We start from the raw sequence: 25,900 nt of genomic DNA, 5'->3' as shown, positions 1-25,900 counted from the left end.
TAGAGGAGTTGGGAAGGAGAGGGAAGTTGGGACAGGGGCAAGGCGGGGGACAGATGGGAGCGTACCGCTGCCTCCAGCTTCTACTGTTCATGCTCCTGTCTTTGTTATTTTACAGAACTAGCAATCACTGGGATTTTCTCCTTAATGAATGTTGACCAATTCATTTTCAAACTTGGATCTTTTAAGTGGTCATGAAGTGTTGATTTTTCTGTTCCTGTGACACTCTCTGAAATTCCGAAAAAAATACTGATGTGTTAATCTGATTTATTATGAGACTTCTAGGTGTAAATTGATACAGCATGACTTGGTTTCCTACTTAACAGCCTGCAATCTTTATAGCTGCAGTAAGTGTTACCCATTTTTTGTTTGGTTTTCCTTTTGTTTCTGCATTGAAGACCACCTAATATGGTGACTATTCTGGGCTTCTCACTTCAGTGATGTGATTCACATTTATCACCCTCTTCATGGCATGAAGTTGGCAAATGGTCAACTTCTTAAGTAAGTAAGTTTATTGGCCAAGTATTCACATACAAGGGATTTGCCTTGGTGCTCCGCCCACAAGTAACAACATGACATACAGTGACAGTTACGAATGACTCGGAAAACACTAAACATTAATAATAATAAAACATTAATGATAAAACACCATTGATCAAGCATGTGAACCAACAAAATACCAGATCAAAGATTTTTGGCTGTTGAGTAGAGCAACTACTCGTGGATAAAAAGTGTTTTTATGTCTGGTTGTGGCAGCTTTGACTGCCACAGCCAGACTTTAAACCACTGCAAGTGACTGATAGACTCAGCTACTACCAGAGGGTAGTTAACCACATTGTTCTGGGATTGGAGACACAGGGAACTCTGAATAAGTACGGCAGATTGGCATCTCTAAACCTACATTAATGATCTAGTTGGGATCTACTGACCAATTGCCTGCCCCTGGGTTGTGCTCGTTTATATTGGTGCACCAGGAGAATGTATGAGAAGGAGCAGGAGATCGAGGACCTCAAACTTGCTCCAATAAAAATTGTCCTCTACATGGGGCTTTTGCCATCATGGATTTCCTTGTGATTTGACACGGGGGAGGAATCATTGAATTTAAGGAAGAGCCAGCAAAGTTATGAAGTGGGATGTTGGTTTCAGAGCTGAATGACTCGTGTTCCAATGTTTAATGTCTTCCAGTCCTTAGACTGTTTTTCCTTGTTTTTGCAGGTATTGAGGACACAGCTGCGTTATCCCCGTAAGTACTGCTCTCCTTGATCGCCAGACATTACACTGGATTTTAAGAGGAATTAAATTTAACGTAGTATTATATTGCTAGACAGTTTTGAGTCAGTAACATGCTTGAAGAATGAGAACCAAATGTCAGCTCAAATTTGATCAGTCTGATCAAATCTCCAGAATATCTGCAGTTCAGAATCTAAGACAGTTCTGTCGCAGTGGCTTTATGAAGGATTTATGTCTTTCAAGGTTAATACTTTTGCAGCTCATTCCTCTGGAGAGTCTATAAATACTGGAGTGAAGGATACAGAGGATGACCTTATGGAGCATTAAAAGTCATTTCGATAGATTTATAGATGGGGAGGATTATGAGGGATATAGACCTCTGACAAGGGTGAGGAAGGGTCTCGACCCGAAACGTCACCTATTTCCTTCGCTCCATAGATACTGCCTCACGCGCTGAGACTCTCCAGCATTTTTGTCTACCGTAGACCTCTGACAAATGTGCACCTGTAACAAAGGTAGACAAGCCTGACTAACTCAGGACGGCACCTGTTTCACATGGATGAGTTGTGTGCCTGTTTCATGCTGGATGACTCTGTCTTCTTTGGAATAGGAGTTCTTCTGGAACTGAAGGAGAAATATCTTTGTAGAAGGTTGAAGATATCAGGAATTATCATGCTGAGGAGAAATTAGACTGCCACTTGTTTTATACTTTAATGAAATTTTTGATAAACAAGAGAATTGAGAGGTTTGGAGGTTGGGTTATAAATGTTGTGCTTGGTGTCCTTGCCCTGTAAGAAACCGCCACATCCCTCTGTGCCAACACGTGGACCTTGAACACATCTCAGCTGTGCTGACTAACCCAGATTGCATACAATTAAAGTCACACTGAACCTGAGTTAATTAAATACATGAGCAATTTACTCATTTGAATTAATTACATAAATTGATTGTGTAATTACACACAAAAATGGAAAGTCTGTAATTAAACCCGATATTGATGCTGCCATAGGAAATGAGATATGTTAAAAATCAACCAAGTTGTTGGGGACTTTGTGTTTGTTGAGATCAAAGTGCAAATACACTCCTTCCTTCTTAGCAGAGTAAAGGTTCCCTGATAAACATTCCCTGATCAACCAGTTCTGATTAGTCCCACTGCTCCATCCAGCCCCCTCCATCTTGTCCATCATTCCCCTTCAACCTGACTCACAAGTTCACAAGTTATAGGAGTAGAATTAGGCCATTCGGCCCATCGAGTCCACTCCGCCATTCAATCATGGTTCATCTCTCCCTCCTAATACCATTTTCCTGCCTTCTCCCCATAACCCTTGACACCTGTTCTAATCAAAAATCTGTCCATTGCCTTAAAAATACCCATTGACTTGGCCTCCACAGCCCCCTGTGACAATGAGTTCCACAGATGAACTACCCTCTGACTAAAGAAGTTCCTCCACCACTCCAGTTTCTCTCTCCACAGACACGGTCTTATCTGCTGGCTATTCCCACTATCCTCTTTTGTTTCAGATTCACAGCAGTTGCTTTGTCCTGCTTGTCACGTTTACAATGTCTCCCTCTCTTTCTTTTCCCTCTAATCTGCCAAGACTGAAGTCATAAATACATTATCTACACGGCCATGTCCTCCAACATACTTTCATGATTAGTAAGGGTGCCGAAGGTTACAGGGAGAAGGCAGGAGAATGGGGTTGAGGGAGAAGCATAAACCAACTGTGATCAAATGGCAGAATAGACTCAATGGGACTGAATGGCCCAATGCAGCCCCTCTGCCTCATGGTCTCATCAATCCCCCTCTGTGCAACTTCAAACATGCTTGTTTCTAACTTTTCCAGTTCTGATGAAAGGTCAATAACCTGAAACATTCTCAGCTTCTCTCCCTACAGACGCTGCCTCTGCCACTCAGTATTCCAAGCACTTCTGTAAACATTTCAGCTATCCAGCATGGGGAGATGAGTTGGTTTAAACATTTCATTCTACTGTTCATGACCTTGAAACAGTTCTTAGCCAACAATACCAAAGCAAATAATAATACAGAAATATGCCTCGGAGTTTATAGTAATCTCTCAAATGACTGGCTGATGTTCATGTTCATAGGTTCATAGAGCAGAATTAGGCCATTCAGCCCATCAAGTCTACTCCAGCATTGATTCACGGCTGATCTAGCTTTCCCTCTCAACCCCATTTTCTTGCCTTCGTCCCATAACCCGTCACCCTTAATAATCAAGCATCTGTCAATCTCCACCTTAAAACTATCCACTGACTTGGCCTCCACAGCCTCTGTGGCAATGAATTCCACAGATTCACCAGCCTCTGACTAAATACATTTCTCCTCATCTCCTTCGTAAAGGAACTTCCTTTAATTCTGAGGCTGTGACCTCTGGTCCTAAACTCTACCACTAGTGGAAACATCCTCACCACATTCACTCTAACTAGGCCTAGTTGTTGGTCCCTGGAATCCACTTAGATAGGGATGCTTATGTCCTTGTGATTTACTTATTTGTCATGTGGAATTGAAATTCAAAGAATAGTTGGAAAGGTAAATATGAAACTTGTTACTTCTAACAGGAGAGCCAGTAATCTGAGGATATAATTTTCAGGTAATTGGGTAAAGAGTGTGGCAGAGGGGAAGAGATTTTTTGTTTAATTGCGAGTTGATTTGAGCTGGAGCAGACTGCCCAAATGGATGGTGAGAGTGGATTCAACTGGAACTTGGAAAAGGGAAATGATTAAGTATTGACAAATGCAAGAATTGCAGAACCAAAAGGAGAGGCACAACGATAGAGTTGCTGCCTTACAGCGTCAGAGACCCGGGTTTGATCCTGTCTATGGGTGCTGTCTGTACGGAGTTTGTACATGCTCCATGTGACCTGCTTAGGGTTTTCCTGGGTGTTACGGTTTCCTCCCACACTCCAAAGACGTGCAGGATTGTAGGTTAATTGGCTTCAGTAAAAATTTTAATTGTCCCTAGTGTGTAGGATGGTGCTAGTGTATGGAGTGATAGCTGGTTGGCATGGACTTGGTGGGTCAAAGGGCCTGTTTTTACACTGCACCCCTGAAGTCTGAAGTCTAAAGAGAAATGGCAGGGGATTGGAGAAATCAGAAAGCTCAGTCAAAGAGCCAGTGTGGTCACATTGGGTAGAATGGTCTCTTTCTGATGTGTAGGATTGTATGACAATAGAATAAAACTGATCATAATTTTATCGTGTGCTTTTTTTAACAGAAAATTTACCTTCAATCCTAAAGAAGGGATCGATAATCCCGCCTTGGTCATAAATGATGATGTTGGTAAAGTAAACAAGGCATTTGATTGAAAACAGTTTTATGATATGATGTGTACAGTAGATAAGGGCCTTCCCCACTGACAATTAACCTTCCACAAAGCCCAAGTAAAAGATTTCAATGAGTTCTCGTCAAAACAATGAAGCTTTGCCTAGGTGACAAGACAAATTCTGTCACTGAAGCAGAACCACGTTATTTGATATAAAAATAACCAGATAGAATTTGTTCTGGAAGGTCTGGGTCAAAGTTGATGTTTCCACGATGAATCATAAATGTATTGTATACCATCCACGATGATTGACGTCAAGAAGAAATGTGTAAAGATAGGGGAAACTCGTGCAGAATATGGATACTAGCATGGATCAAATGGGCCAACAGTCAAGGCCCACTGGATCTTCTGCTGCTTGATTTTAATTTTATTCCTCATCGCACTGTGAAAATGATTCGATTTATTTCTTAAATATCAGTATTGATACAACTGATTGGAAAATATTTAAGGATCAATAATGTCAGTGTGAAACTGGAATGACATGTGGCCCTAGAATGGGTAAGGACAGCCAGTGTCTTAAAGAAAAAGAAGTCTAGTATTTAATGGAAAAGTGTAGAGTCACAGAACGCCATCTCCAAAACATCAGTAAAAATCAATCGGATTGGACTTTCCAAGTGTCAATCGTACCTCAGTGAGTAACAGTCTTCCCTGACTAAGGTTCAGCTTGCCTTGCACAACACTAACACAATATGGGCCAAAGGTTCTACTGTTCCCGCTGACAATGCCAGAGGTGCTCTGCATCTTTACAATGCTGCCTCTCAGATAACACTTTAAGCCTCCTCAAATAGTTGTAAGAAAAAATCAAAAAGGGGATTCTCCCTAGCAAATATTTATTCCTCCAACAAGTATCACTGAAACATATTTTAGTTTATTAGCAGGTTGTTACTCAAGAGTGACAAAGTTAGCCCCTGTCTTTCACCAACCTCTGGTGCAGCCATTCTACTGACCTTTTAAAAAAATATTAACCAATTTTAATTAATTTGTGGATGTTGACATTTCTAAGGATTTTATCCCTCATTGCATTGTGAAAATGATTAGATTTATTTCTTAAATATCAGTATTGATACAGCTGTTTGGAAAATATTTAAGGATCAATAATGTCAGTATGAAACTGGAATTACATGTGGCCTGAGAATGGGTAAGGTCTTAAAATGAAGGAGTGTCAAGTTTTGTCTCTATGGTAATGCCTTCATATTTACTTTGCTCTTGTTGATATTTTATTAGATCCAGATTTAAATTTTTGTAGGATCCAACATTTGCATTCAATTTGAATGCTTAAGAATGGCAACATTTGCACTCAATTGATTTTCTACAACTCTGGAGTACAGCCCATGTTGCTCTGTTACCCAGATTTGATTCTGACCCAAAACAATGTTATCTGTTTTCTCTTGAGTTTTGCCAATACAATTTTTGTTCTTATTTCATATTTCCTTCCTCTATTCTCATGGTTTGATTTCATTATCAGTTCTGTTTGAAAAACAAGTCTGAAGTAACTTCTTCAATGTTTGGAATTTAAATATCCTTTTTAAATGTTGTGTCATCTATTCAGAATTGTCGATCTTGATCAAGCCCAGAGTCTGTGTCCTGTCTAAGAAGAACCATGAGGTGTTTGGCTTCTACCTGCGGGCTGAGAAGGGGAGGCAAGGACATCTCATCCGACAGGTGGAGCCTGCAAGCTACGCTCAGCTGGCTGGGCTCTACGATGGTGACAGGGTGCTCGAGATCAATGGAGAGTACGTCGATAACTTGGCACATTCCAAGGTAAGGCTGCTTTACCATCGGGGCACAATCGCTTAGATAATCTAACTAAGAATGATCACTCTGTGAGAGCATACCTAGACAATGAATATTTGTATCCAGCCTTCTGATAACCAAGTCTTTTAGAAACATAGAAACATAGAAATTAGGTGCAGGAGTAGGCCATTCGGCCCTTCGAGCCTGCACCGCCATTCAATATGATCATGGCTGATCATCCAACTCGGTATCCTGTACCTGCCTTCTCTCCATACCCTCTGATCCCCTTAGCCACAAGGGCCACATCTAACTCCCTCTTAAATATAGCCAATGAACTGGCCTCGACTACCCTCTGTGGCAGAGTGTTCCAGAGATTCACCACTCTCTGTGTGAAAAAGGTTATTCTCATCTCGGTTTTAAAGGATTTCCCCCTTATCCTTAAGCTGTGACCCCTTGTCCTGGACTTCCCTAACATCGGGAGCAATCTTCCTGCATCTAGCCTGTCCAACCCCTTAAGAATTTTGGTCCAGAAACTCTGTAGATTGATCTTCGTCAAAGATTGTCGTCTCTTCAAATACTTTTCTAGAAAAGTATGGCACATGGAGGGAAGGTTGAGGTTCAAGCCCCACTCCAAGAAATTAAAAACTTATTGACTGGATGTGATCAAATAACCCCCTAACCCCCCCCTCCTCCCCTCACTCCAATGCACCCAACATTGGTCACATAGTACACCCATGCCTGTGACTCCATAGCTCCAGCCCCCTCCCCATCATTGCTTCTCCACAGGGAAATAGAGTCCTAGAAATTTGTAAGAAGGAACTGCAGATGCGGGTTTAAACTGAAGATGTACACAAAAAGCTATTGTATATTGTTCTCGAGATAAACTGCCCAGCTACATTGCACCTTTAAACTCACCTGACTCAATTATATTCCCCCTTTCTATAGTTGTAAGATTTTTGTCTCTTAAAACCTCACAGAAAAATCCTTGTTACCATAATTTATGAAAGGCATATGTTATTCCCAATTTGTTTCTAATCTTCTCACCGGTAGGTTGTGGAGAAAATAAAGCGGAGTGGCAACAAAATCATCTTTCTGGTTGTTGATGAAGTCTCCTATGAAGATGCCAGAATGAGGAATCTGAATCTTGCAGATTTTTTACAGGCTGAACACGGGGCCCCACATGGTAAACCACGTCTCTGCTATGTAGAAAAAGGCCCCGATGGATTTGACATTCAGTTGTGCTCTCCTGAAGGTATTGATCACCCGTTTATCTTTCCTCACCCTTCTTCCCCATGAGAGTTTCATTACGAGACATCTCACATCAGCGATGCAGTTTCATAACTTTTGTCATCTTTCTGACTCCTATCTTCTGCAACACAAGATCACCTCCAACCACCTCCTCTGTCAGGAGTGCCGTAGTGCCGCAGCTGGTACAGTGCTGCCTCACAGCACCAGAATTCTGGGTTCCATCCTGACACTCCGGTTGGTGGTGTCTGTGTGGAGTTTGCACGTTCTCCCTGTGACAGCATGGGTTTCCTCTGGGTGCCCGGGTTTCCTCCCACGTCCCATAGACATGCGGGTTTGTAGGTTAATTGGCCTCTGCAAAGTTGCCCCCCAATGTATAGGGAATGGGTGAGAAAGTGGGATAACATAGCACGTGTGAACGGGTGATCGATGACCAGCATCGACTCAGTGGGCTGAAGGGCCTATCTCCATACTGTATCTAAGCTAATCAGCTATCTCTGCTCCAGCTTAGATCATTTGTTCCTGAAACTGTCTACCATGGATTTTCTTTTATTTCTAGCACAATGATCTCCTATCTGCCACCTTCCATAAATAAGCACTTTAACAGTTGTGCTGCCTCACTAATTATCCATCATCCCTACAACCTTGGCTCCCAGTCCAGTAAAATCCAAGTCCTTGTTTTCTAATTCCATTGTGTCTTCATTTCTCCCAGGTTTTGCCATCTACACTCTTGCAACTGTCCAATGACATCTGCAGTCCTGATTGTTATCTCCCCACCATTGGCAGTTGTCACATCAAGTCTTAAGATATCATATTTCTATCTTAACACTTATCCCTCCTCCTCCTTGAAGCTGATACTCTATCTGAAGAAAGGTCCCAACCTGAAAGGTCACCTGTCTCATTTCTTCCATAGATGCCTGTCTGACCCACTGAGTTCCTCCAGTGGTTTGTTATTTCTCTGTCTTTAAGCTTCTGGCCATTTGTCCAATTATCTCCTTCAGTTGCCTCACGCAGTTTTTTAGGCTGCACCACAGTGCTTTGTACCCGATTAAATACTTGTGATACGTTACCTGTATATTGCAGAGCAGGCAATGTACTCAAAACAAACTTCGACAGACAGCAATGCCATAAAGACTGGGTTTAATGTTGGCCATGACTGAAGAACTGCCCTATCCCTCCGAGAGAAAACAAAGTCAATCTCTCAGTTTAGCACTTCACCTGAGAAGAACAGCCCCTTTCCTCATGCATTGCTCCCATAGTACCTCAGTTAAATATCAGCTAAACTTGTTGAGTCTCTCCAATGGAGATAAACACACAATGTTCTGCCGTTTTAATATGTTGCTCTTTTACCCGTTGCATCTGTGGTTAATTATGCAGACTGCCTGCTGAGTACAATGTCACACGCAAGGACTTTTGCGTGCTCAAAATGAGAAATACTGTATTCTTTAAAATGAAGTAAACTCATATAGTACAGCAAAAACCTGGCTTCATAGCACTGCGCTCTTAATGGAGAAATTCATCTTTGGTTGTTAGTGTTAAACCAGTGAAGAGTGTTGCTATGATTTTATCTGCCTCTCGCATGTGTTGTTCACTTGAATTAACAACAGCTAAATGTGCTGAAGTGAGTAAAACTGGCAGCCGTTATACTTGCATAGCCTGAGACCCAGTTTGATTTCTCCTCTCTTTTGTTAAATTAAATGCATTAGAAATGAACTGTCGCAATGTTTAAGAAACATTTAGACAGGTGCATGCATAGGATAGGTTTAGAGGGATCTGGGCCAAGCGTACGTAGGCAGGTGGGACTAGTGTAAATGGGGCTTGTTGGTCGGCATAGGCAAGTTGGGTTGAAGAGCTTGATTCCAAAGTGTACGACTCTGTGACTCTATAATCTTGTGCATAAAAAGTACCGTGCAAGCACGTATTGTTGTGATGAATGTCCCTACCACCCCCAGGTGCTGACGTTCACTGGCAGCAGGTGCTACTGGGCCCCCTATACCTCATCTGACAATCTGTTTGAGTGAATTCAATACCTCTCGTTTGATCAAGGGCATTAATTACGGTTGCTAAGCCTCCGCCAAGCTTAGTCCAGAGTTCACACGCATGCAATTTTATGAGGGTTCTACCCGAATGGATTTACTGTCTACGGCACTCTTCCCTTTTATATCTGTGTAGTGTACGAAATGGTCATTGCAGTTAATTCAGCATAGATAGTGAATCTACTTCATGTCATGCTCCTTACACTAAGTCAATTAACCTATAACCCATATTAACCTATGGGAGGAAACCGAAGATCTCGGAGAAAACCCACGCAGGTCACGGGGAGAACGTACAAACTCCATACAGATAGCACCCATAGTTTGGATCGAACCCGGGTCTCTGGCACTGTAAACGCTGAAAGGCAGCAGCTCTACCGCTGTGCCACCGTGATAACATTATCTTAAAGACATATTCTGTGTTCCTATCTATTTAAAAATAGCATGAAAGGTCTGTTTGTAAAAACTACACATTATCCTCAAAGAAAGACATTAAATGTAGGTCCCCGTTGAGTTATTTTGTATCTATCTTTGGTGTAAACCAGCATCTGCAGTTCCTACCGACATGTTTATCCTTGTTGTATGAATTCAGGTGTCAAAGGTCCATTTACGTTGAGCATCCAACATGGGGGAGGTGCTGAAAAAGGTGGACTACAGATGGATGACAGGATCATTGAAGTTAATGGAGTTAATATTGAGGACTGCACACATTTCCAAGTTGCCAAAAAGGTAAGGTGGTATTGGGGTATCCATTCCATTTCACCTGCCCCTTCATTGATGATGTGATTAACTACCCACCCACTGTGAAAGGTGGAGAACCAGCCACTATCATATAAAATCAGCATTCTTCTAAATCAACTCTAGCTTTGACTTTGTGGGTATTACGCTAATTTTTGACTCAGATTTGATGAAGATAGAATGAGGAAAACCATGCGGTTATCCAATGGTTGATAAACAAACACAGAAATGCTGAGTATTGTCTAAATGGCGAGAGACTCAGAAATATTGATGTTCAACAGGACTTGGATTTCCTTGTACACAAGTCAGTAACTACCAACGTACAGGCAATGAGGGTGGGAAAGAGTATGCTGGCTTATGTTTCAAGAGGATTTGAGTGAAAGAGTAAAGATGTCGTACTGACATTATTTCTTGCCCAGGTGGCAGTATTGTGTACAAACTGGTCGTCATATCCATAAAAGGATACACTTGCTTTAGAGAAGATCGACTTTCATTTTAAGTCACTGACTTTCGAAAGCTAAGCTTGTGATTCTGGCCAACAACAGATACATGCTTCATAGTTTTCATATGGCACCACATTGAGAGGCAGTGTTAATCATAGGACAACTTTCAAAACCGGTTAGTATAAATGCTCAAATAACAATTTATCAGAGTTTGGCCCCTTCCAATGAATGTCTCATTCTGGTGGCAGGTGGTGCTTATTATGTGTAAACACAAAGAGTGTGAGTCCTACTATTTTATCAGTTCGATTCTCAACTGTAATAAAATGGCAAATAAAGAAATTGTGCTGCATTAGCAGGTAGACAATGTATAGTAAATTGGTATGATTACAAAATGGAATAGTAAATCCAGGCTTTCATTATCTCTAAGCTTCACTATTTTCAACAAGCTCTTGGTCAGCATCCCTTGTTCCACTTTCCATAAAATTTGAGAACATTCAAAATAATTGTCTACATCTTAACTTGGACTGTTACACACTGGCCTTTGCATTCCGACCTGCATTAGCTCACAATTAGGCAACACCTTGATTTTGACATTTATATCCTTGTTTTGAAATCTCTTCATTACTTCAATCTGCCCTATCTTGTAAATTGGATGCCAACATCTCCTCATAAGATGTGTTTGCTAACACATCTATGAATAAGTCTGTGCTTCTCTCATGTCAGTGCACAAATCAAGAAATTGTATAACCTTCCACTCAAGATCCATAACTCCTTGACAGTCACAACCGCGAGCATTGCCACTTTCATTTCACTGCGCATCTCGTATGTGTATGTGACAAATAAACTTGACTTGACTTGACTTGTAAGGCAGGTTGAAGCTGAGTGTGGAAAGTGGCCTGGAGAAACTTTCCCTTGAATGGAAAAGTGTTGATTCCAGATATCATGGGTCTTGGTTAAGGAAAAGGTTATAGGGAGTTAATCTTCCCATGCTTGTTGGCTTGGGAGTTTCTGGGAAAATGAAGCAATCTTGCATATCATTGATTATATCGGTACGAATGGAAGTTACACCTGGCAAGGTACGGCGGATACTAATTGTGCCTTAACCTCTGAACGTTCAGAGGTTATGTCAGCAAAAAAGACACAAAAAAATATAATCTATGCACAATTTAAACAAGTCTGAAAAAAAGGATTGAAGATAAAGTCAGAGAGTAGATAAATGGAGTGGATACATTCCATGGAAGCAATGTGTTTCTTGAGCTTAGGACACTGCCAAAGATTAGCAATGATTGTGTTTTCAGAGATCTGTGTAACTAAATTAAGCCCTGCATCCAAACTGACTGGATCTCAAACACACGTTTTTTACACCTGCAAGTGATAATTGGAAAATTATGTGTTTCTAATTATCGCTTGCAAACAGATTTCAGTAGCTAATATCAAGTACAGAATTAAACCTATGTGTAATGACCAATGTCTCACAGTGATGTTACTCCTTCCAGAGCCTTTAGAAATACTGAAAGTGCCTTTTTGAAACCAGACAAGTGTCAGATTGTTTAATTGGGTATTGTTGTCTTGTCCCACTTGCAGTAGCTTGGTTTCAATCATGTTATGCAAAATTATGGCAAGTATTACAAACTCTGTGGCTTCTGATCTGATCCTTTCAAATGACCACATTTAATTAAGTGCATATTACATTTACACAAGGGGCTGGCTAAAATATTTATTTTATTTGATGTTACATATTTCTCAGTCCATTCAGCTTGATCCATATTTTTTCAGTAACATCTAAATCTTGGTGGGGTTTCAATTGAAGGTACACAAAAATGCTGGAGAAACTCAGCGGATGCAGCAGCATCTCTGGAGCGAAGGAAATAGATAACGGGTTTCAATTGATGTGAAATGCTGCAGAAACTGCTCTATTTTAATCTGGTATTCATTCCATTTAGTTGGTGCCACAAGTTTGATTCAGCATCCCCAATGTCTTCAAGGAATGCAAGTCAATGTCAAAAGGGTTTGTGATGTTTGGCTTTGAAGCCTTCTCCTGCTCTGGTCTTCAGTTGTAAATTAATGGGAAAAGCGACTTTCCCAATCTCTTTCTTCATTGCCTGGGGCAGTATTAGTTGGGCCATCTTATGTTGCTCACCATGATGCCCAAGAGCACAGCTGTATACCGTGAGCTGTGCAATAATGCTTAATGTTCTTCATTATAATCAAATGGAGACAAGATATGTGTTGACTTAACTTCACCAAGTACCACGTTTCTGAAAATCTTAACAAAGTCTGATCAATTGCTCTTTTCCCATCCCATCTATTCATAAAATGTGAACTTGGAGCTGGCTGTAAAGGCAGGCAGCAGATTAGATTATAACTAGCCCCAGTTGAGTCACAATATGAAACTTCTGTAAAAATGTAGTAAGTTGTCGTACCAGATAATCAATGTCTGTATTTGTTAATAGATTAAAGAGAGTGGAGATTCAGTAACATTCCTCGTGGCTGATCAGAAGACAGAAGCTTACTATAGGGAGAAAGGCATCAAGATCATTCCAGCCATGGCCTGCTTTAAGCACTTGCCATTCAAGACAAGGAAACTTTACTTAGTGAAAGGGAGTTGTGGCTATGGATTCCTACTGAAAACTGAGAAAACAGTTTCTGGGGCACTTGGTAAGTGACTGACTGACTGTTGGGTAAGTGGGGAGAAGGCATGGCCACTCAAGAGGATGAATTTTGGGCACTTTCTTATCTACTGATTCTTGTATGTCTAAACCATGGGTAACTTTTGTGTGTTGGTTGATATTATTTGAAAAGACAATATAGACAAGGCTTCTGACAGCCATTGTATTTCAGTAACCATGTGCAATTGGCATTTTTTTTCAGGTCAGTATTTGTCAGATGTGGATGTGGGAAGCTCAGCGGAGACATGTGGGATGCAGGAAGGTGATCGCTTGCTAAGTGTAAATGGAGAGAATATTGAAGGGCTGGAACATGATGTTGTAGTGAAGAAGGTCAGACAGAATGGAAATCAGGCTACCCTTGTTGTCATCAGCTCTGAAGGAGACAACTATTTTACATCTGTGAGTCTTTCCCATTTTGTTAACTCAACTTTTTCATCCACAAAGGACAGCGCGATAATTAGTTTTATCCGGTGTTGAAAAAGAATGCACTGAACCGTGACAAGAGAATTATATCTTCACTTAAAAACAGGCACAATGTGCTGGAGAACTCGGGTGGTCAGGCAGCATCTCTGGAGAACATGGATAGGTGAAGTTTCAAATCGGGGCCCTTCCTCAGCCTCTTGTATCTTCTTATTGTCACTTCTGATATCTTCACTTGACAGACAGTATAGGGCAGTCATGCTATAGTTGTTTTGTCATACAATTTTCAACCCAGCCACTGATGCAATACTGAGTTAGCACAGCCAATACTTAGTAAAATATTTCCCTTTAGAATATCACCACTTCAGAAAAAGAGGATAAGGCAATAACTTTATCCAGAGATCTGTTAGAACGCACAACTAATTTCTAGGAGCTGCATATGTGGCAGGTTCCATAAACAAATTCAAGGGGAATCTAAGGAGAAAGGTGGCATGAATTACAAATCCAAGGATTTATAAGAAATTCTTGAATGACAGAATATGCTTTTATTGAACTTCAGCATTGTCAACTATTCTGCTCTCCACATCATTAAAAGGAAAGAGTCTATAGACAAACAGCAGTTGGTTCATTAAAGTGCGCAGTACAAATTTCCACTGTGCCTACATCTGCCAGCGTCTTCTCTTCCCTGTATGACTCCCTCTCTTCCACACATCCGATCTTATTCTCATCCTGCCCCACTCTTTCCACCTCCCAGTTCCTCAGCCCCCATTCCTCCTCTCCCTGCAACATCCCTTGCCAATCTCAGTCGGGTTGGACCCGGTTCCAGAACTTTATCACCATTAAGTATACATTCATCTGTTTTTTCCTATTCATTTTCATCTTGAATATATTCAACATCCAAGTTCCCACAGCCGTTTGAAGAAAATTCCAAGTTCTTTGAAGCAGCTAATGAAATAAAATGGCTTCCTTGGGGATCCTTTCATTTACCTCCAGATTACCTGGACGTTCTTTACAACCTTTGACATGTTGTCACTTGTTCTGTAGGTAATGTGGCAATAAAAATACAAAACATGGTGTTATGAATAGCAACATAAATGTGACAGAAGGTGATGGCGGTCGAAGCACAATTGATGGCTTACAAAATCCAAATTATTTAATAAAAATTGTACCAGGGTATCTTTTACATCCACCTGTGAGGGCTGGTAAACCTTTACATGTCTCATTTGAAAGCTGATGCCTTTGACACTGCAGACACAGTACTCCAATGACAATATTCTTAAGTCACCTTCTGACTCGGATGTGAGAGTGTTATCTACTGAGCCATAGCAGAACCTTAAATAAAATCTATCATGTATTTAGTTACATTGTGAGCATTACGGCAATTTGAGAAACAATCATTTCCTGCCTCTTTCAAAAAATGTTTGAGATTCAATGGAAAGTATTAAAAGCATTTGTGAAGTACTCATTCAATTCCCCTTCCCACACCAACCCATCTGCCTCAGCCTTCTCCAGTGCCAGGAAGAGGCCTGACACAAACTAGAACAATACCACTTATTCCACCCAGGTAGTCTATAGCCCAATGGTATAAGCATTTAATTTTCCATTTCAGGTAACGCATGTTTCTTTCCCTCTCCCTCTGATCCACTCGTGTTCTCTCACCTCCCCCCCCCCCCCCCCCCCCCCCCCCCCCCCCCCCCCCAATCCCCTGCTACAGTTTTGCTCACTCCCCCATTTGGTTCCATCTGCCTTCAGCCCACACACTTAACCTCTAGGGTCTCCTATCCCCTCGCCCAACTGGTTCCATCTGCCATGATACCTCCCTGATCTGGTTCCACTTATTACCTTTCTTCCTTAGCAGATTCCAGCGTCTGCAACCTCCTGTGTGTCCACTTATCACATTCCAACCTTTCTCTACTCCACCTGGCTCCTAGTGCTCATCATCTCCTAATCTGGTTCCAACTATCACCTACCATCCCCTCTCACTTCTATATACTATCTTCCTTCTACACTCAATCCTGATGCAGGGGTTCAACCCAAAATGTCAACCAATCCTCTGCCTCTACAGATGCTGCCTGACCTGCTGAGTTCTTCTAGCAGTTTGATTTTTGTTGAGAATTAGATAGGTAGTGAAAATAATATGAGGCAAGAGCCTCTTCTAATAAGATACAACTTTGTCTGTCACAGCTGGGGTTGCCTCCTTTGATTTGCGAAGATGAAGACGAAATTAATCCAAGGCAGACAACAGAAGATCAAACAGAGGATCCAGCACCACTTCAGCGACATAGTTCTTGTCCATTACGGGTGGCAGGAGAAAGAAAAACGGTTCCCACAGCCAGACTTTGCCACTTGGTGAAAGGCTCCAAAGGATATGGCTTCCAACTTTACAGTATCACTGATGAGCAAGGAGCTTACATCCAGCAGGTTGGTTCTGTTTTTGAGTACGAGGACTGAAAAGAATGACTTCACTGGTAAAAATCATCCTGGAAACGCATGTTATTGAAGGTACAATAGCAGGAATAATTGTTAGTTGTTCGGAATTATTTTGCCACAAATGGAGGCAAGACTTGCATTTAAGAAAAACAAAGTGCTGGAGTAACTCAGTGGGTTAGACAACATCTGCGGAAGGAATGGGTAAGCAATGTTTTGGGTCGGGACTCTGCTTCAGATCCTAGTCCCCTGCTGTCTCCAAGATTTGTAATTGTGGCACTATCCCTGACTTATCTAAGGAAGTGGAGATTAGCCTTTACTGGGATAGCTGCAGTCTCTGTGGTGAAAGAGCTCACAGCATTGTTCCTTAAAAATTCAAAGATTTTGAGATCGAAATGGAGGAAATCATGGTAGAATTTTCAATTGCATTGTATTGTCCTAATTCTCACTAAAGGCTATTCATCCACCACCCTGACATTTTCCGCTTTCTCTAGAATTTTCTTCAGTTTCTCAGTCAGGATCCAGGATGCTCTGTAGAACATACGTCTGACCAAAACATTGTTTTGACTTTAGAGAAACAGCATGGAAGAAGGCCCTTCGGCCCACCGAGTTAGCGCTGACCAGCGATCGCCCCGTACACTAGTACTATCTTACACGTTTGGGACAATTTAATTTTTTTTCTGAAGTCATTTAACCTACGAACATGCACGTCTTTGGAGTGTTGAAAGGAACCAGAGTACCCGGAGAAATCCTAGGCAGTCACAGGGATAACATGCAAACTCCATACAGACTGCACACGTGGTCAGGATTGAACCTGGATCTCTGGCGCTGTAAGGCAGCAACTCTACCGTTGCACCACTGTGCGGATACTATAGGGCTCCTTGTCTTAAAATGTCCTTGTGTGGGATTATGTTAAAGATCTGCCCCACTCACTGCCCTCCCCACCCTGTCTGCTGTCTAGACTAACTTGCTTTCTGTCTTCCTCAGTGCAAACAAAATGTGTAGGAAGGAACTACAGATGCTGGTTTACACCGAAGATGGATAAAAACTGCTGGAGTAACTCATCACCTTCCCCATAGCTAGCAATGTACCATTCTGCATTTACTTGATCATCGTTCCCTTTGATCTATGTTTTCACAACTTACCCTTCCATATCTCTATGTCTCTCTCTACCCTGACTCTCAGTGTAAAGAAGGGTCTTGGCACAAAACGTCATCCATTCCTTCTCTCCAGTGATGCTGCCTATCCCTCTGAGTTACACCAGCATTTTGTGTCTATCTTCTATATTAAAGACGACTTGTGAGGACAGATTGCTGCAGTTGATATTTCATTGTACAACTTACTTTTAGGTTATACCTGAAGAAGTCGGATACAAGGCGGGAATCCGGACTGGTGATATAGTGATTGAAGTCAATGGAAAGAATATAGAGAAAGTCGATTATGAGGACGTTCTTCAGAGAATAAAAGAAAATGAGGGCAAAGTGACTCTTCTTGTCATGAATAAAAAAGAATATTGGGACTGCAAGGATAACAACATCCCAATTAGCAGAGAGTCGGGCAGTGAAGACAATGAAATTAAGAAAACCAAGAATCCCGAGAAAGGGAATTTCTCCAGCTTTAACATCAGGAAAACAAGCCTAAAAAAAAGCAGCACTCTTCCTATTATCAAGGTAACTCTAGCAAGCCCTTTACATCAGATAATCGGTTTCAGCGGATAGTTTGATCAGAACACTAGGGTGGAACTGTCCTGCTCGTTCTCAAATAGGTACCATCATATATTTTATGTGCACAAGGAAACGAGGCAATTAGGTTTAAAGCCCAATAAACTAAGAATGCAGCAATGTTTCATTAGTCAGAAAGGAAGATTAATCTCAATGCTGGGTGATTAGGCAAGTGCCTAATTGTATTGAGTCAAGGTCAAGACTGGTGCAGTGCACATTTCCCAAAATTCTTACTGGGGTTTAGAAGGTTAAATAATTAGCAAATTATAAACTTGGCTCATGTCCATGGACAGAGATATTTAAATTGATAAATTAATTCATTAGGGCAGTTAGAGAGAAATTGCTTCCTCCAATAGAGAAAGAGAATGTAAGTGGAAAGCACTTCCTCGTGTACATGGAAAGCATGTACTTCCTCAGAAACCTAAGGAAATTTGGCATGTCTCCAGTAACTTTCACCAATTTCTATAGATGCACCATAGAAAGTATCCTATCTGGATGCACCACAGCTTCGTAAGGCAAATGCCCTGTCCAATACAGAGAGGAATTGTAGTTGAGGATGCCTCCCCCTCTTCCTCCTCAGGAAAGCAGCCAATGTGATCTCACACCTTGGCCATTCTATCTTCTCCCATCCGGCAGAAGATACAAAAGCTTGTCCCCTACTGTTATCAGTCTCTTGATTGGACCTCTCATAAGCCAGGGATGAATTTCTGGATCTTCCCATCTACCTTGTGGCAGACCTTGCACATTGAACCAGGCCCCACTGCCACTATATCCATGACAACCATCAGGTAGCTGATTGTACTAATCGCATACTAATGCTGGAATGACCTACTCCTGTTTTTGTATTCCTAAAACACACAGCTCAGGATGTCAGGAAGATTGAAAAAGAACACTTAAAACGGTAAGCAATGACTATATGACTTTATGTTTGGGTTTCAACAGTTACTATAGAATGATTTGTCCCAGGAGGTTTTTTCCCCCAAGGAGGTACTGAAGCAGATGGCAATTGTGTTGACTACATCAGCAAATTCAGCACAAACATGTGATCTGATTTGGGACACCTGGCTCATCATTGGACCGACCAGAGATCCTCAAAATTCAGAAAGACTGCCATAGGTTAGCCATAGAGAATATTTCCACTTTCAAATGAAACAAAAGTAAGGCATGATGAATGTTAATTGTTAATATATCTGAAAGGAAATTCAGGGGGAATTTCTTTACCCAAACCATTGCTGGATTGGGGAGCTCACTGCCAGAGGATGAGTGGCAAACATGTTTTTTAAGGAGAAGCAAGGTCAGCATAGAAGTAAGAAAGACATAAAATAGCATATTTATGATGGGAGGAGCCAACATAAAATTTTGACACTGGAATAGACCAGGTTGATAACTGCTCTTTGAATGTTGCATAATTGGAACATAATTTTGCACTGTACTTGAAATTTGACCCCATGTCACATTGCTAACAAAATCACTATTTTGTTTTCAGATAACAGGGCACCAGATTTGTGGAGTGATTTATTTTTGTGAAGTTATGGGATTCGATGAAGTATTCCAAAACAACTATCTCCTTGTCATTTCTGAAACAGCGACACACAAGGGAAAACATTGCACTTTATTAATCCTTAGGAATACTTAGATGGAGAGAGTAGTAGATCATGCTTTTCAAGTGACGATAGGCACTTCTCACCTAAATTTCTATTGCTCCTTTTTAAATGGAAAATTAATTATCATCGTTCAAATTTTGAACTATTTTTTTTTAAGTGGGGTTATCCAATCAGATTGGGAAAACATGTCAAGGTGCACTTGAATGTTAAGAAGTAAAAGTGCCAATCTTAAATTTGTGGGCAGTTAGATGCTCTTGACCTATTTAGGAGTGAGAAGGTGTGTAGTGGCCCGGCATTTCTATTTTAATTGACATTTCCTACAGTTTGTCAGTATTTCTGTGGACGGTCACTTTTGGAACACGAAAATGGAGAAATGTAATGGTGCGTCAATACATGCTCGATACTCCATGTGCATTTACTTTGTACTTCAGCAATATGTATTATTATATTACACTGTACAGTCCAGTATTTAACAAGCCAGTTTAGCAGAGGGCAGTGTTAAGTTGTTGAAGAGGCTTAAAAGTTTTTTTTGGAAAAGGCCTGAAATGACAAGAACAATCAATAACTGGCCTTCCTGACCTGTACTTTTTTCTCTCACCATTACACCCTTCAATAAAATAACAATAACAGAACATTCCAAGTGCACCTAACATACTGGGCTGCCATTGCCAGAGGCACTGCAAAACAGCCAAGCCTCCAAAAGATGACCACTCCAAAATCACAAAAGAGTTATTGACAGCAGAATTGATCTTAGAAATCACCTTTACAACTGCTTTTTCCTTAAAAAGAGAGTGTATTATTTCAATAAAATGTATATAGTTTCAATAATCAGTCTGGACTGAATTCTTCTGTTGAAATGTGATACTTAAGGGCCTGTCCCACTTTCACGACCTAATTCACGACATTTTTTACTCGTGGACATTTTTCATCATGATGAAAAAACGGCACGACCTACTTGATGCCACAAGTACCTACGATTAGCATCACGACCTACCTACGACCTCGTGAGGACCATTCTGCGAGTATGAGTCGAGGGTAAACTTGGCAGAGGTCATGAATTAGGTCGTGAAAGTGGGACAGGCCCTTTACTCATTCACACAGGGTCCACTTATTTTAAAATGTTTTTACAAACAGATGCTAGTTTGCGTGGTGCCCTTTAAGCCAAACCTGCATCCTTAGAAGGTTCCAGACCTGATACCCACCTGTCAATTCTCTCTACATATACTGCCTGAACCACTGAGTCCCTCCAGCACTTTGTGTTTTACTCAAGATTTCAATATCTGCAGTTTGTTGTGTCTGCATTCGTATTGATCTGGGTTAAGACATCTGATTGAACAGCTGATCTCCAAATGACCAAGACATCTAACTAGATATAATTTCCACTACACTTCCCTTAGAGCTTTGATCATTAGAACCAATTTTGTTTTACTGATGTTGATTAGTTTAGAGATACAGCGCGGAAACAAGCCTTTCGACCCACTGAGTCCAGCCGACCAGCAATCCCTGTACACTTGCACTATCCTACACACTAGGGACAATTTAGTCTTTACCAAAGCCAATTAACCAACAAGCCTGTACGTTTTTGGAGAGTGGGAGGAAACCGAAGCACCCAGGGAAAACCCACACGGTCACAGGGAGAAAGGACAAACTCCATACAGATGGTACCCTGTAAGGCAGCAACTCTATCAGTGTGCCACCGTGCTGCCCTTAAGTTGGTGCACAATGGATGTATTGATCAACAGTCCAATAACCAAATCCATCCATCATACAAATATTATTGTGGTGTGAATTATTTTTCCCTCGGTTTAATATCTCATTCACAAGATGTGACCTCAGATAATATAGCCATCATTATTGACAAAACTGCAATTTGTGCAGAAGTTTGCTAATTGGAACCTGAACTCGCATCATTCGGATTTAGAGGCAAGAGATGTCAGCACAATGCCATGGATAAATCAATACAATTATACTTTAACCGAATATAGAAACGGGACTGCCCTAAAGACATTAAACAAAATTATGTAACAAAGCTGTCCCCTTGTTAAATAAGCATCATTAAAATGAATAAGATTATAATTATGATCATGTCTTAAAAACACACTTCTTCCAGTGCCTACTGATGCAATGCTTTGAGCATGCTGGCCACCAGGGTACAGAGAAAGCATGGAACTCGTTGCCAGCGCTCTGGTTGAAATGTATCTGTGCTTAATATTAAAATTATATGAGACAAACACTTCCATGGCTTTGATTTTCCTTGTTTCAATGATTTTGCATGCCTACAACTCTAGTGTCTTGTGCAACTTCAACTTGCTTAACTCCATACTTGACAATGTACCTTCAGACTGAGGAAGGGTCCCGAACCAAAATGTCATCTATTCATGTTCTCCAGGGATGCTGCCAGACCCGCTGAGTTACTTCAACACTTTGTGTCTATCTTTAATATAAACGACATTATCACATATTAAAGTAAACCACACAAAAGCAATTTTACTCCACAATATTAAGTTTGGAATTTGGAATGTCACGAACCTTATGGACAACCAGCCTCTATAGTCTCCTGTCTCTTAATGGACATCTTTCAGCAATAAACCTGAAAGTTGCTCTATCATCATCGCTGGGGTGGAAGACTGCAACCTTCACGTGGTCCGCCCTGTTTCGACTAATGCAATCAACTCGACGTGCACAAACGGAAGATCAAATAGAACGAGTTGTCCAACAACTTTAGGCGTGCACACCAGACGAAAGAAGATCATCGCTCAGGAATTTAGATACTTTGACATCATCACACATGCAACATTTATGCTGTTTTGGGAGTATGGCCTTGGGAAGGTAAATGGCTTCCCCTAGCTATTGAAGTAAACTGAAGATAATTAGAGCTTTGCATAGGAAGGAACTGCAGATGCTGTTTGAAACTTGACCCGAAACGTCACCTATTCCTTTTCTCCAGAGATGCTGTCTGACCCACTGACTTTTTTGTGTCTATAGAGCTTTGATGACGGGGATTTGTATTGGGTGACAGCTCTGATGTAGGTTCAATTATCCTGCCTGTCAATTTTGTGATTTTTGAAGAGATACATTGATGATACATCTATTATTTTAATTGCACCTATATCTCGCCATACTTCTGGATATGACAATAAATTTTATTGTCATATAGTCCATAAATTTTGACTTGTTTCCAGATCTTTCCATTGCTTCTCCATCAAAACGACAAAATGTTCTCCATAACATTTAGGACTGAGATGAGGAAAAACTTTTTCACCCAGAGAGTTGTGTATCTGTGAAGGCAGTGGAGGCCAATTCACTGGAATGTTTTCAAGAGAGAGTTAGATTTAGCTCTTAGAGCTAATGGAACCAAGGAATATGGGGGATACAAGAATTTCATCTGGGACATATGACAATAAAACACTTGACTTGACTCTTGAGAAGGCAGGAACGGGGTACTGATTGTGGATGATGAGCCATAATCATATTGAATGGCCCTGCTGGCTCGAAGGGCCGAATGGGTCGAATGGGAATTCTCTGCCACAGAAAGTACTTGAGGCCAGTTCATTGGCTATATTTAAGAGGGAGTTAGATGTGGCTAAAGGGATCAGGGGGTATGGAGAGAAGGCAGGTACGGGATACTGAGTTGGATGATCAGCCATTATCACATTGAATGGCGGTGCTGGCTCGAAGGGCCGAATGGCCTACTCCTGCACCTATTTTCTATAACATCACCTAGGGATGATGTGATGATGTTTGAGGAGCTCCATGAATGTGGGCTGTAGCCCAAAGATACTCCTCTATAATCTTTGCTGTAGCCCTCTTTGGTCCTGATGCTCGAGAGAAGAGGAGGGGAGGGGAGTGGGAGGAGGGGAGGGGAGAGAGGAGAGGGGAGGGGAGAGAGGGGAGGGGAGGGGGGAGGAGAGGGGAGGGGGGGAGAGGGGAGAGGGGAGGAGAGGGAGGGGGGGAGGGGAGAGGGGGAGAGGAGGGAGAGAGAGGGGAGGGGGAGAGGAGGGGAGGGGAAGAGAGAAGAGGGGAGGGGGGAGATGTGAGGAGGAACGAGAGCAGAGGAGGGGGAGAGGGGAGGGGAGGAGAGGAGGGAGAGGGGAGGGGAGGGGAGGGAAGAGGAGAGGGGAGGAGGAGAGGGGAGGGGAGGAGAGGAGGGAGAGGGAGAGGAGGGAGGAAGAGGGGAGGAGAGGGGAGAGGGAGTGGGGGGAGGGGGGGAGAGGAGAGAGGGGGAGAGGGGAGGGAGGGGGGAGGGGAGTAGAGGAGAGGGGGGGAGGGGAAGATAAGGGAGGAGACCAGAAAACGGGGGTGGAAAGGGAAATAGATAAAATAACAGCAGAGGAGGGAACAGGAGGGGAGTGAAGGGTAGGGAAGATGGGGAGTAGAGGAGAGGTGTGGGGGATGGAGGAGAGGAGGGGAGAGGGAGGAGAGGGAAGAGGGAGGGGAGGAGGGAGGGGAGAGGAGAGGGGTGGGGAGGGGGAAGGGAAGAGGGGAGGGGAGAGGAGGGAGAGGAGGGGGGCACGACACCATCAGCACCAGGCCGCGCCTCCTAACTCTACGCCGTTGCCTACTGGAGGGCGGGCCCGACCGCCTCACCGTTGGCAGGCATCAGGCATCAGACAGACAGGCAGCTGGCCCTGACGCGCGGTGAAGCGTGGCGAGCAGCGGGGAGGGCGGGCGGGCCGTACGTGTGGACGCTGTTCGCGGATCCTTGCGCAAGGGCGGGTACGCACGCCGCTCGCCGCTCCGTACGCAAGGGAAGGTTCGCCGCCCGCCTGCCCGCCCGCTTGCCCGCCCGCCCGCCGTCGCGCCGAGCCTGGGCCCAGGGCGGGAGCGGGAGCGGGAGCGCAGGCCGCGCCGTCAGCAACAGCAGGTAAGCGCGGCTCGAGCGCGGGCCGTTTCCCGCTGCAAGCTTCACCACTGACTCCACAACTACATGTGTACATTATCCTGCCTTTGTAACCCCCCCTCCCCGTGTACAAAATCCCAGTCCCGACCTACACAGGTGACCGGGTTTATTTACACACATCTCTGGGCCTTGGCTTTCATGTCATGGTGTTTGGCTTCAATTAATGTTCTGTATGTGTGGCTCAGTTATCTTTGTTCTTTTGTCATTGTGTTGCTCCCATTGCTATCTCTCTGGGTGCACAGTTGGTCCTGTGGTGCTCTTTGTAAGGGTTGCTGCGAATTTTGTGTTTAGGGAACAACTATTTGTGAAAGTTCATGTTTTATTCTACTGGGTGTGAGTTAGTACTTATGGTAGGCCTGGTTTTTTTAAATTAATTCAGCTTGATCTACAGTACACAAACATATCTTTTGCTAATTAATGTTTCTAATAGTTTGGGATGGTGTGTTATGAATTAGATATTTTCAGAAAATAACTCCCTTAACTCGTGTGAGATTGGGTGCTAATACATCTACATTAAAGGACAGCAGTTTTATTCAACTTGAACTTGCATTTGTGTTATTTGGCTGAGTTCACAGTTTGATTAGTTTTTGCTCCAGATTTTAACATCTACACTCACTCGTTTCTTCGAACTTGGGAATAGTCAAATTGAGGTGATGTTTTATATATTGCTGTTGAAATGGTAGATAAGTTTTGGTTTCCAAATAAATAAATTGGGCAATAAAAGTTCCTGAAGAATATTTTCATCCTGTCTAATACTGTAAATCAGGGTGACAGCCAAGGCTTAAAAGGGAGTTCATTCAAAACATATGGGAATAATATTTGTGAGGTTGGTTAAATGGCTGGTAGAAGGAGTTACTGTTAATTCATTAAAATAACTTAAAACTAACTTGGGCTTTCTCCCTTTCCCAACCTGAAATGTCTGCTCTGTTTCTCTTTCCACAGAAGCTGCCAGATCTGCTCAATGTTTCCAGCACTTATTATTTTTGGTCCTGATGCAGGGTCTCAACCCAAAACCTTGATCATCCCTTTGCCTCTACAGATGCTGCTTGACCCTCACACCCCCGAAATCTTCCAGTCATTTTATGTTGCTCCATTAATTGAATTGCTGCACATGTGATCTTAAGTGTACCTGAAAAAGTAGTCTGCTGCAGTTGCTTTTATTTATAACCTAAAATGGGATTGAAGATGTACACACAATGACAGTGTATCCCCATGTCCTGAAGGTCATGACCATGCAAGGCATGTCAGCTCAACTATTGAAATTTGAGATTTAAAAAATCGACTGCTGAAATAATTGTGGATCAAGCAGCATCTGTGGAGGCAAAAGGGAGGTGGCAATGTTATGGGTCATGACCCTGCATCAGGACTTTGGGAGTGGTGGGGAAGAGGGAATGTGTAA

The 25,900-nt window shown here is 42.3% G+C and overlaps 2 protein-coding genes and 1 long non-coding RNA gene across 6 annotated transcripts in view; 2 read left to right on the top strand and 1 right to left on the bottom strand.

Moving 5' to 3' along the window:
* nherf4b (NHERF family PDZ scaffold protein 4b) overlaps positions 1–21,873 on the top strand; it is a 34,436-nt gene extending 12,563 nt beyond the window's left edge. For all 4 annotated transcript variants that reach the window (XM_055660541.1, XM_055660540.1, XM_055660539.1 and 1 more), the window contains 11 exons: positions 1,213–1,240; positions 4,460–4,524; positions 6,117–6,328; positions 7,352–7,553; positions 10,172–10,308; positions 13,214–13,418; positions 13,632–13,828; positions 16,034–16,270; positions 17,626–17,946; positions 18,859–18,898; positions 19,484–21,873. In XM_055660541.1, coding sequence (XP_055516516.1) covers positions 1,213–1,240; positions 4,460–4,524; positions 6,117–6,328; positions 7,352–7,553; positions 10,172–10,308; positions 13,214–13,418; positions 13,632–13,828; positions 16,034–16,270; positions 17,626–17,946; positions 18,859–18,894 — 1,640 coding nt within the window. In that variant the 3' untranslated portion in view covers positions 18,895–18,898; positions 19,484–21,873. The remainder of the gene's footprint in view (positions 1–1,212; positions 1,241–4,459; positions 4,525–6,116; positions 6,329–7,351; positions 7,554–10,171; positions 10,309–13,213; positions 13,419–13,631; positions 13,829–16,033; positions 16,271–17,625; positions 17,947–18,858; positions 18,899–19,483) is intronic.
* Positions 696–23,359, bottom strand: LOC129712259 (uncharacterized). The gene is made up of 3 exons (XR_008726021.1): positions 22,131–23,359; positions 21,937–22,035; positions 696–1,851 (listed from the first exon to the last, which is right to left on the bottom strand). It is a non-coding gene; the product is annotated as an uncharacterized LOC129712259 (long non-coding RNA).
* Positions 23,360–24,307: 948 nt separating this feature from the next.
* Positions 24,308–25,900, top strand: part of ube4a (ubiquitination factor E4A (UFD2 homolog, yeast)) — a 34,581-nt gene continuing 32,988 nt past the window's right edge. The window contains exon 1 of the mRNA XM_055660537.1: positions 24,308–24,465. The gene's annotated coding sequence lies outside the window, so the exon portion shown is untranslated. The remainder of the gene's footprint in view (positions 24,466–25,900) is intronic.

Source organism: Leucoraja erinacea, chromosome 32 (assembly GCF_028641065.1).
Source record: "Leucoraja erinacea ecotype New England chromosome 32, Leri_hhj_1, whole genome shotgun sequence".
Taxonomy (NCBI): Eukaryota; Metazoa; Chordata; class Chondrichthyes; order Rajiformes; family Rajidae; genus Leucoraja; species Leucoraja erinaceus.
The sequence above is the reverse complement of the archived record's forward strand: the minus strand, read 5'-3'. Positions and strand labels throughout refer to the sequence as shown.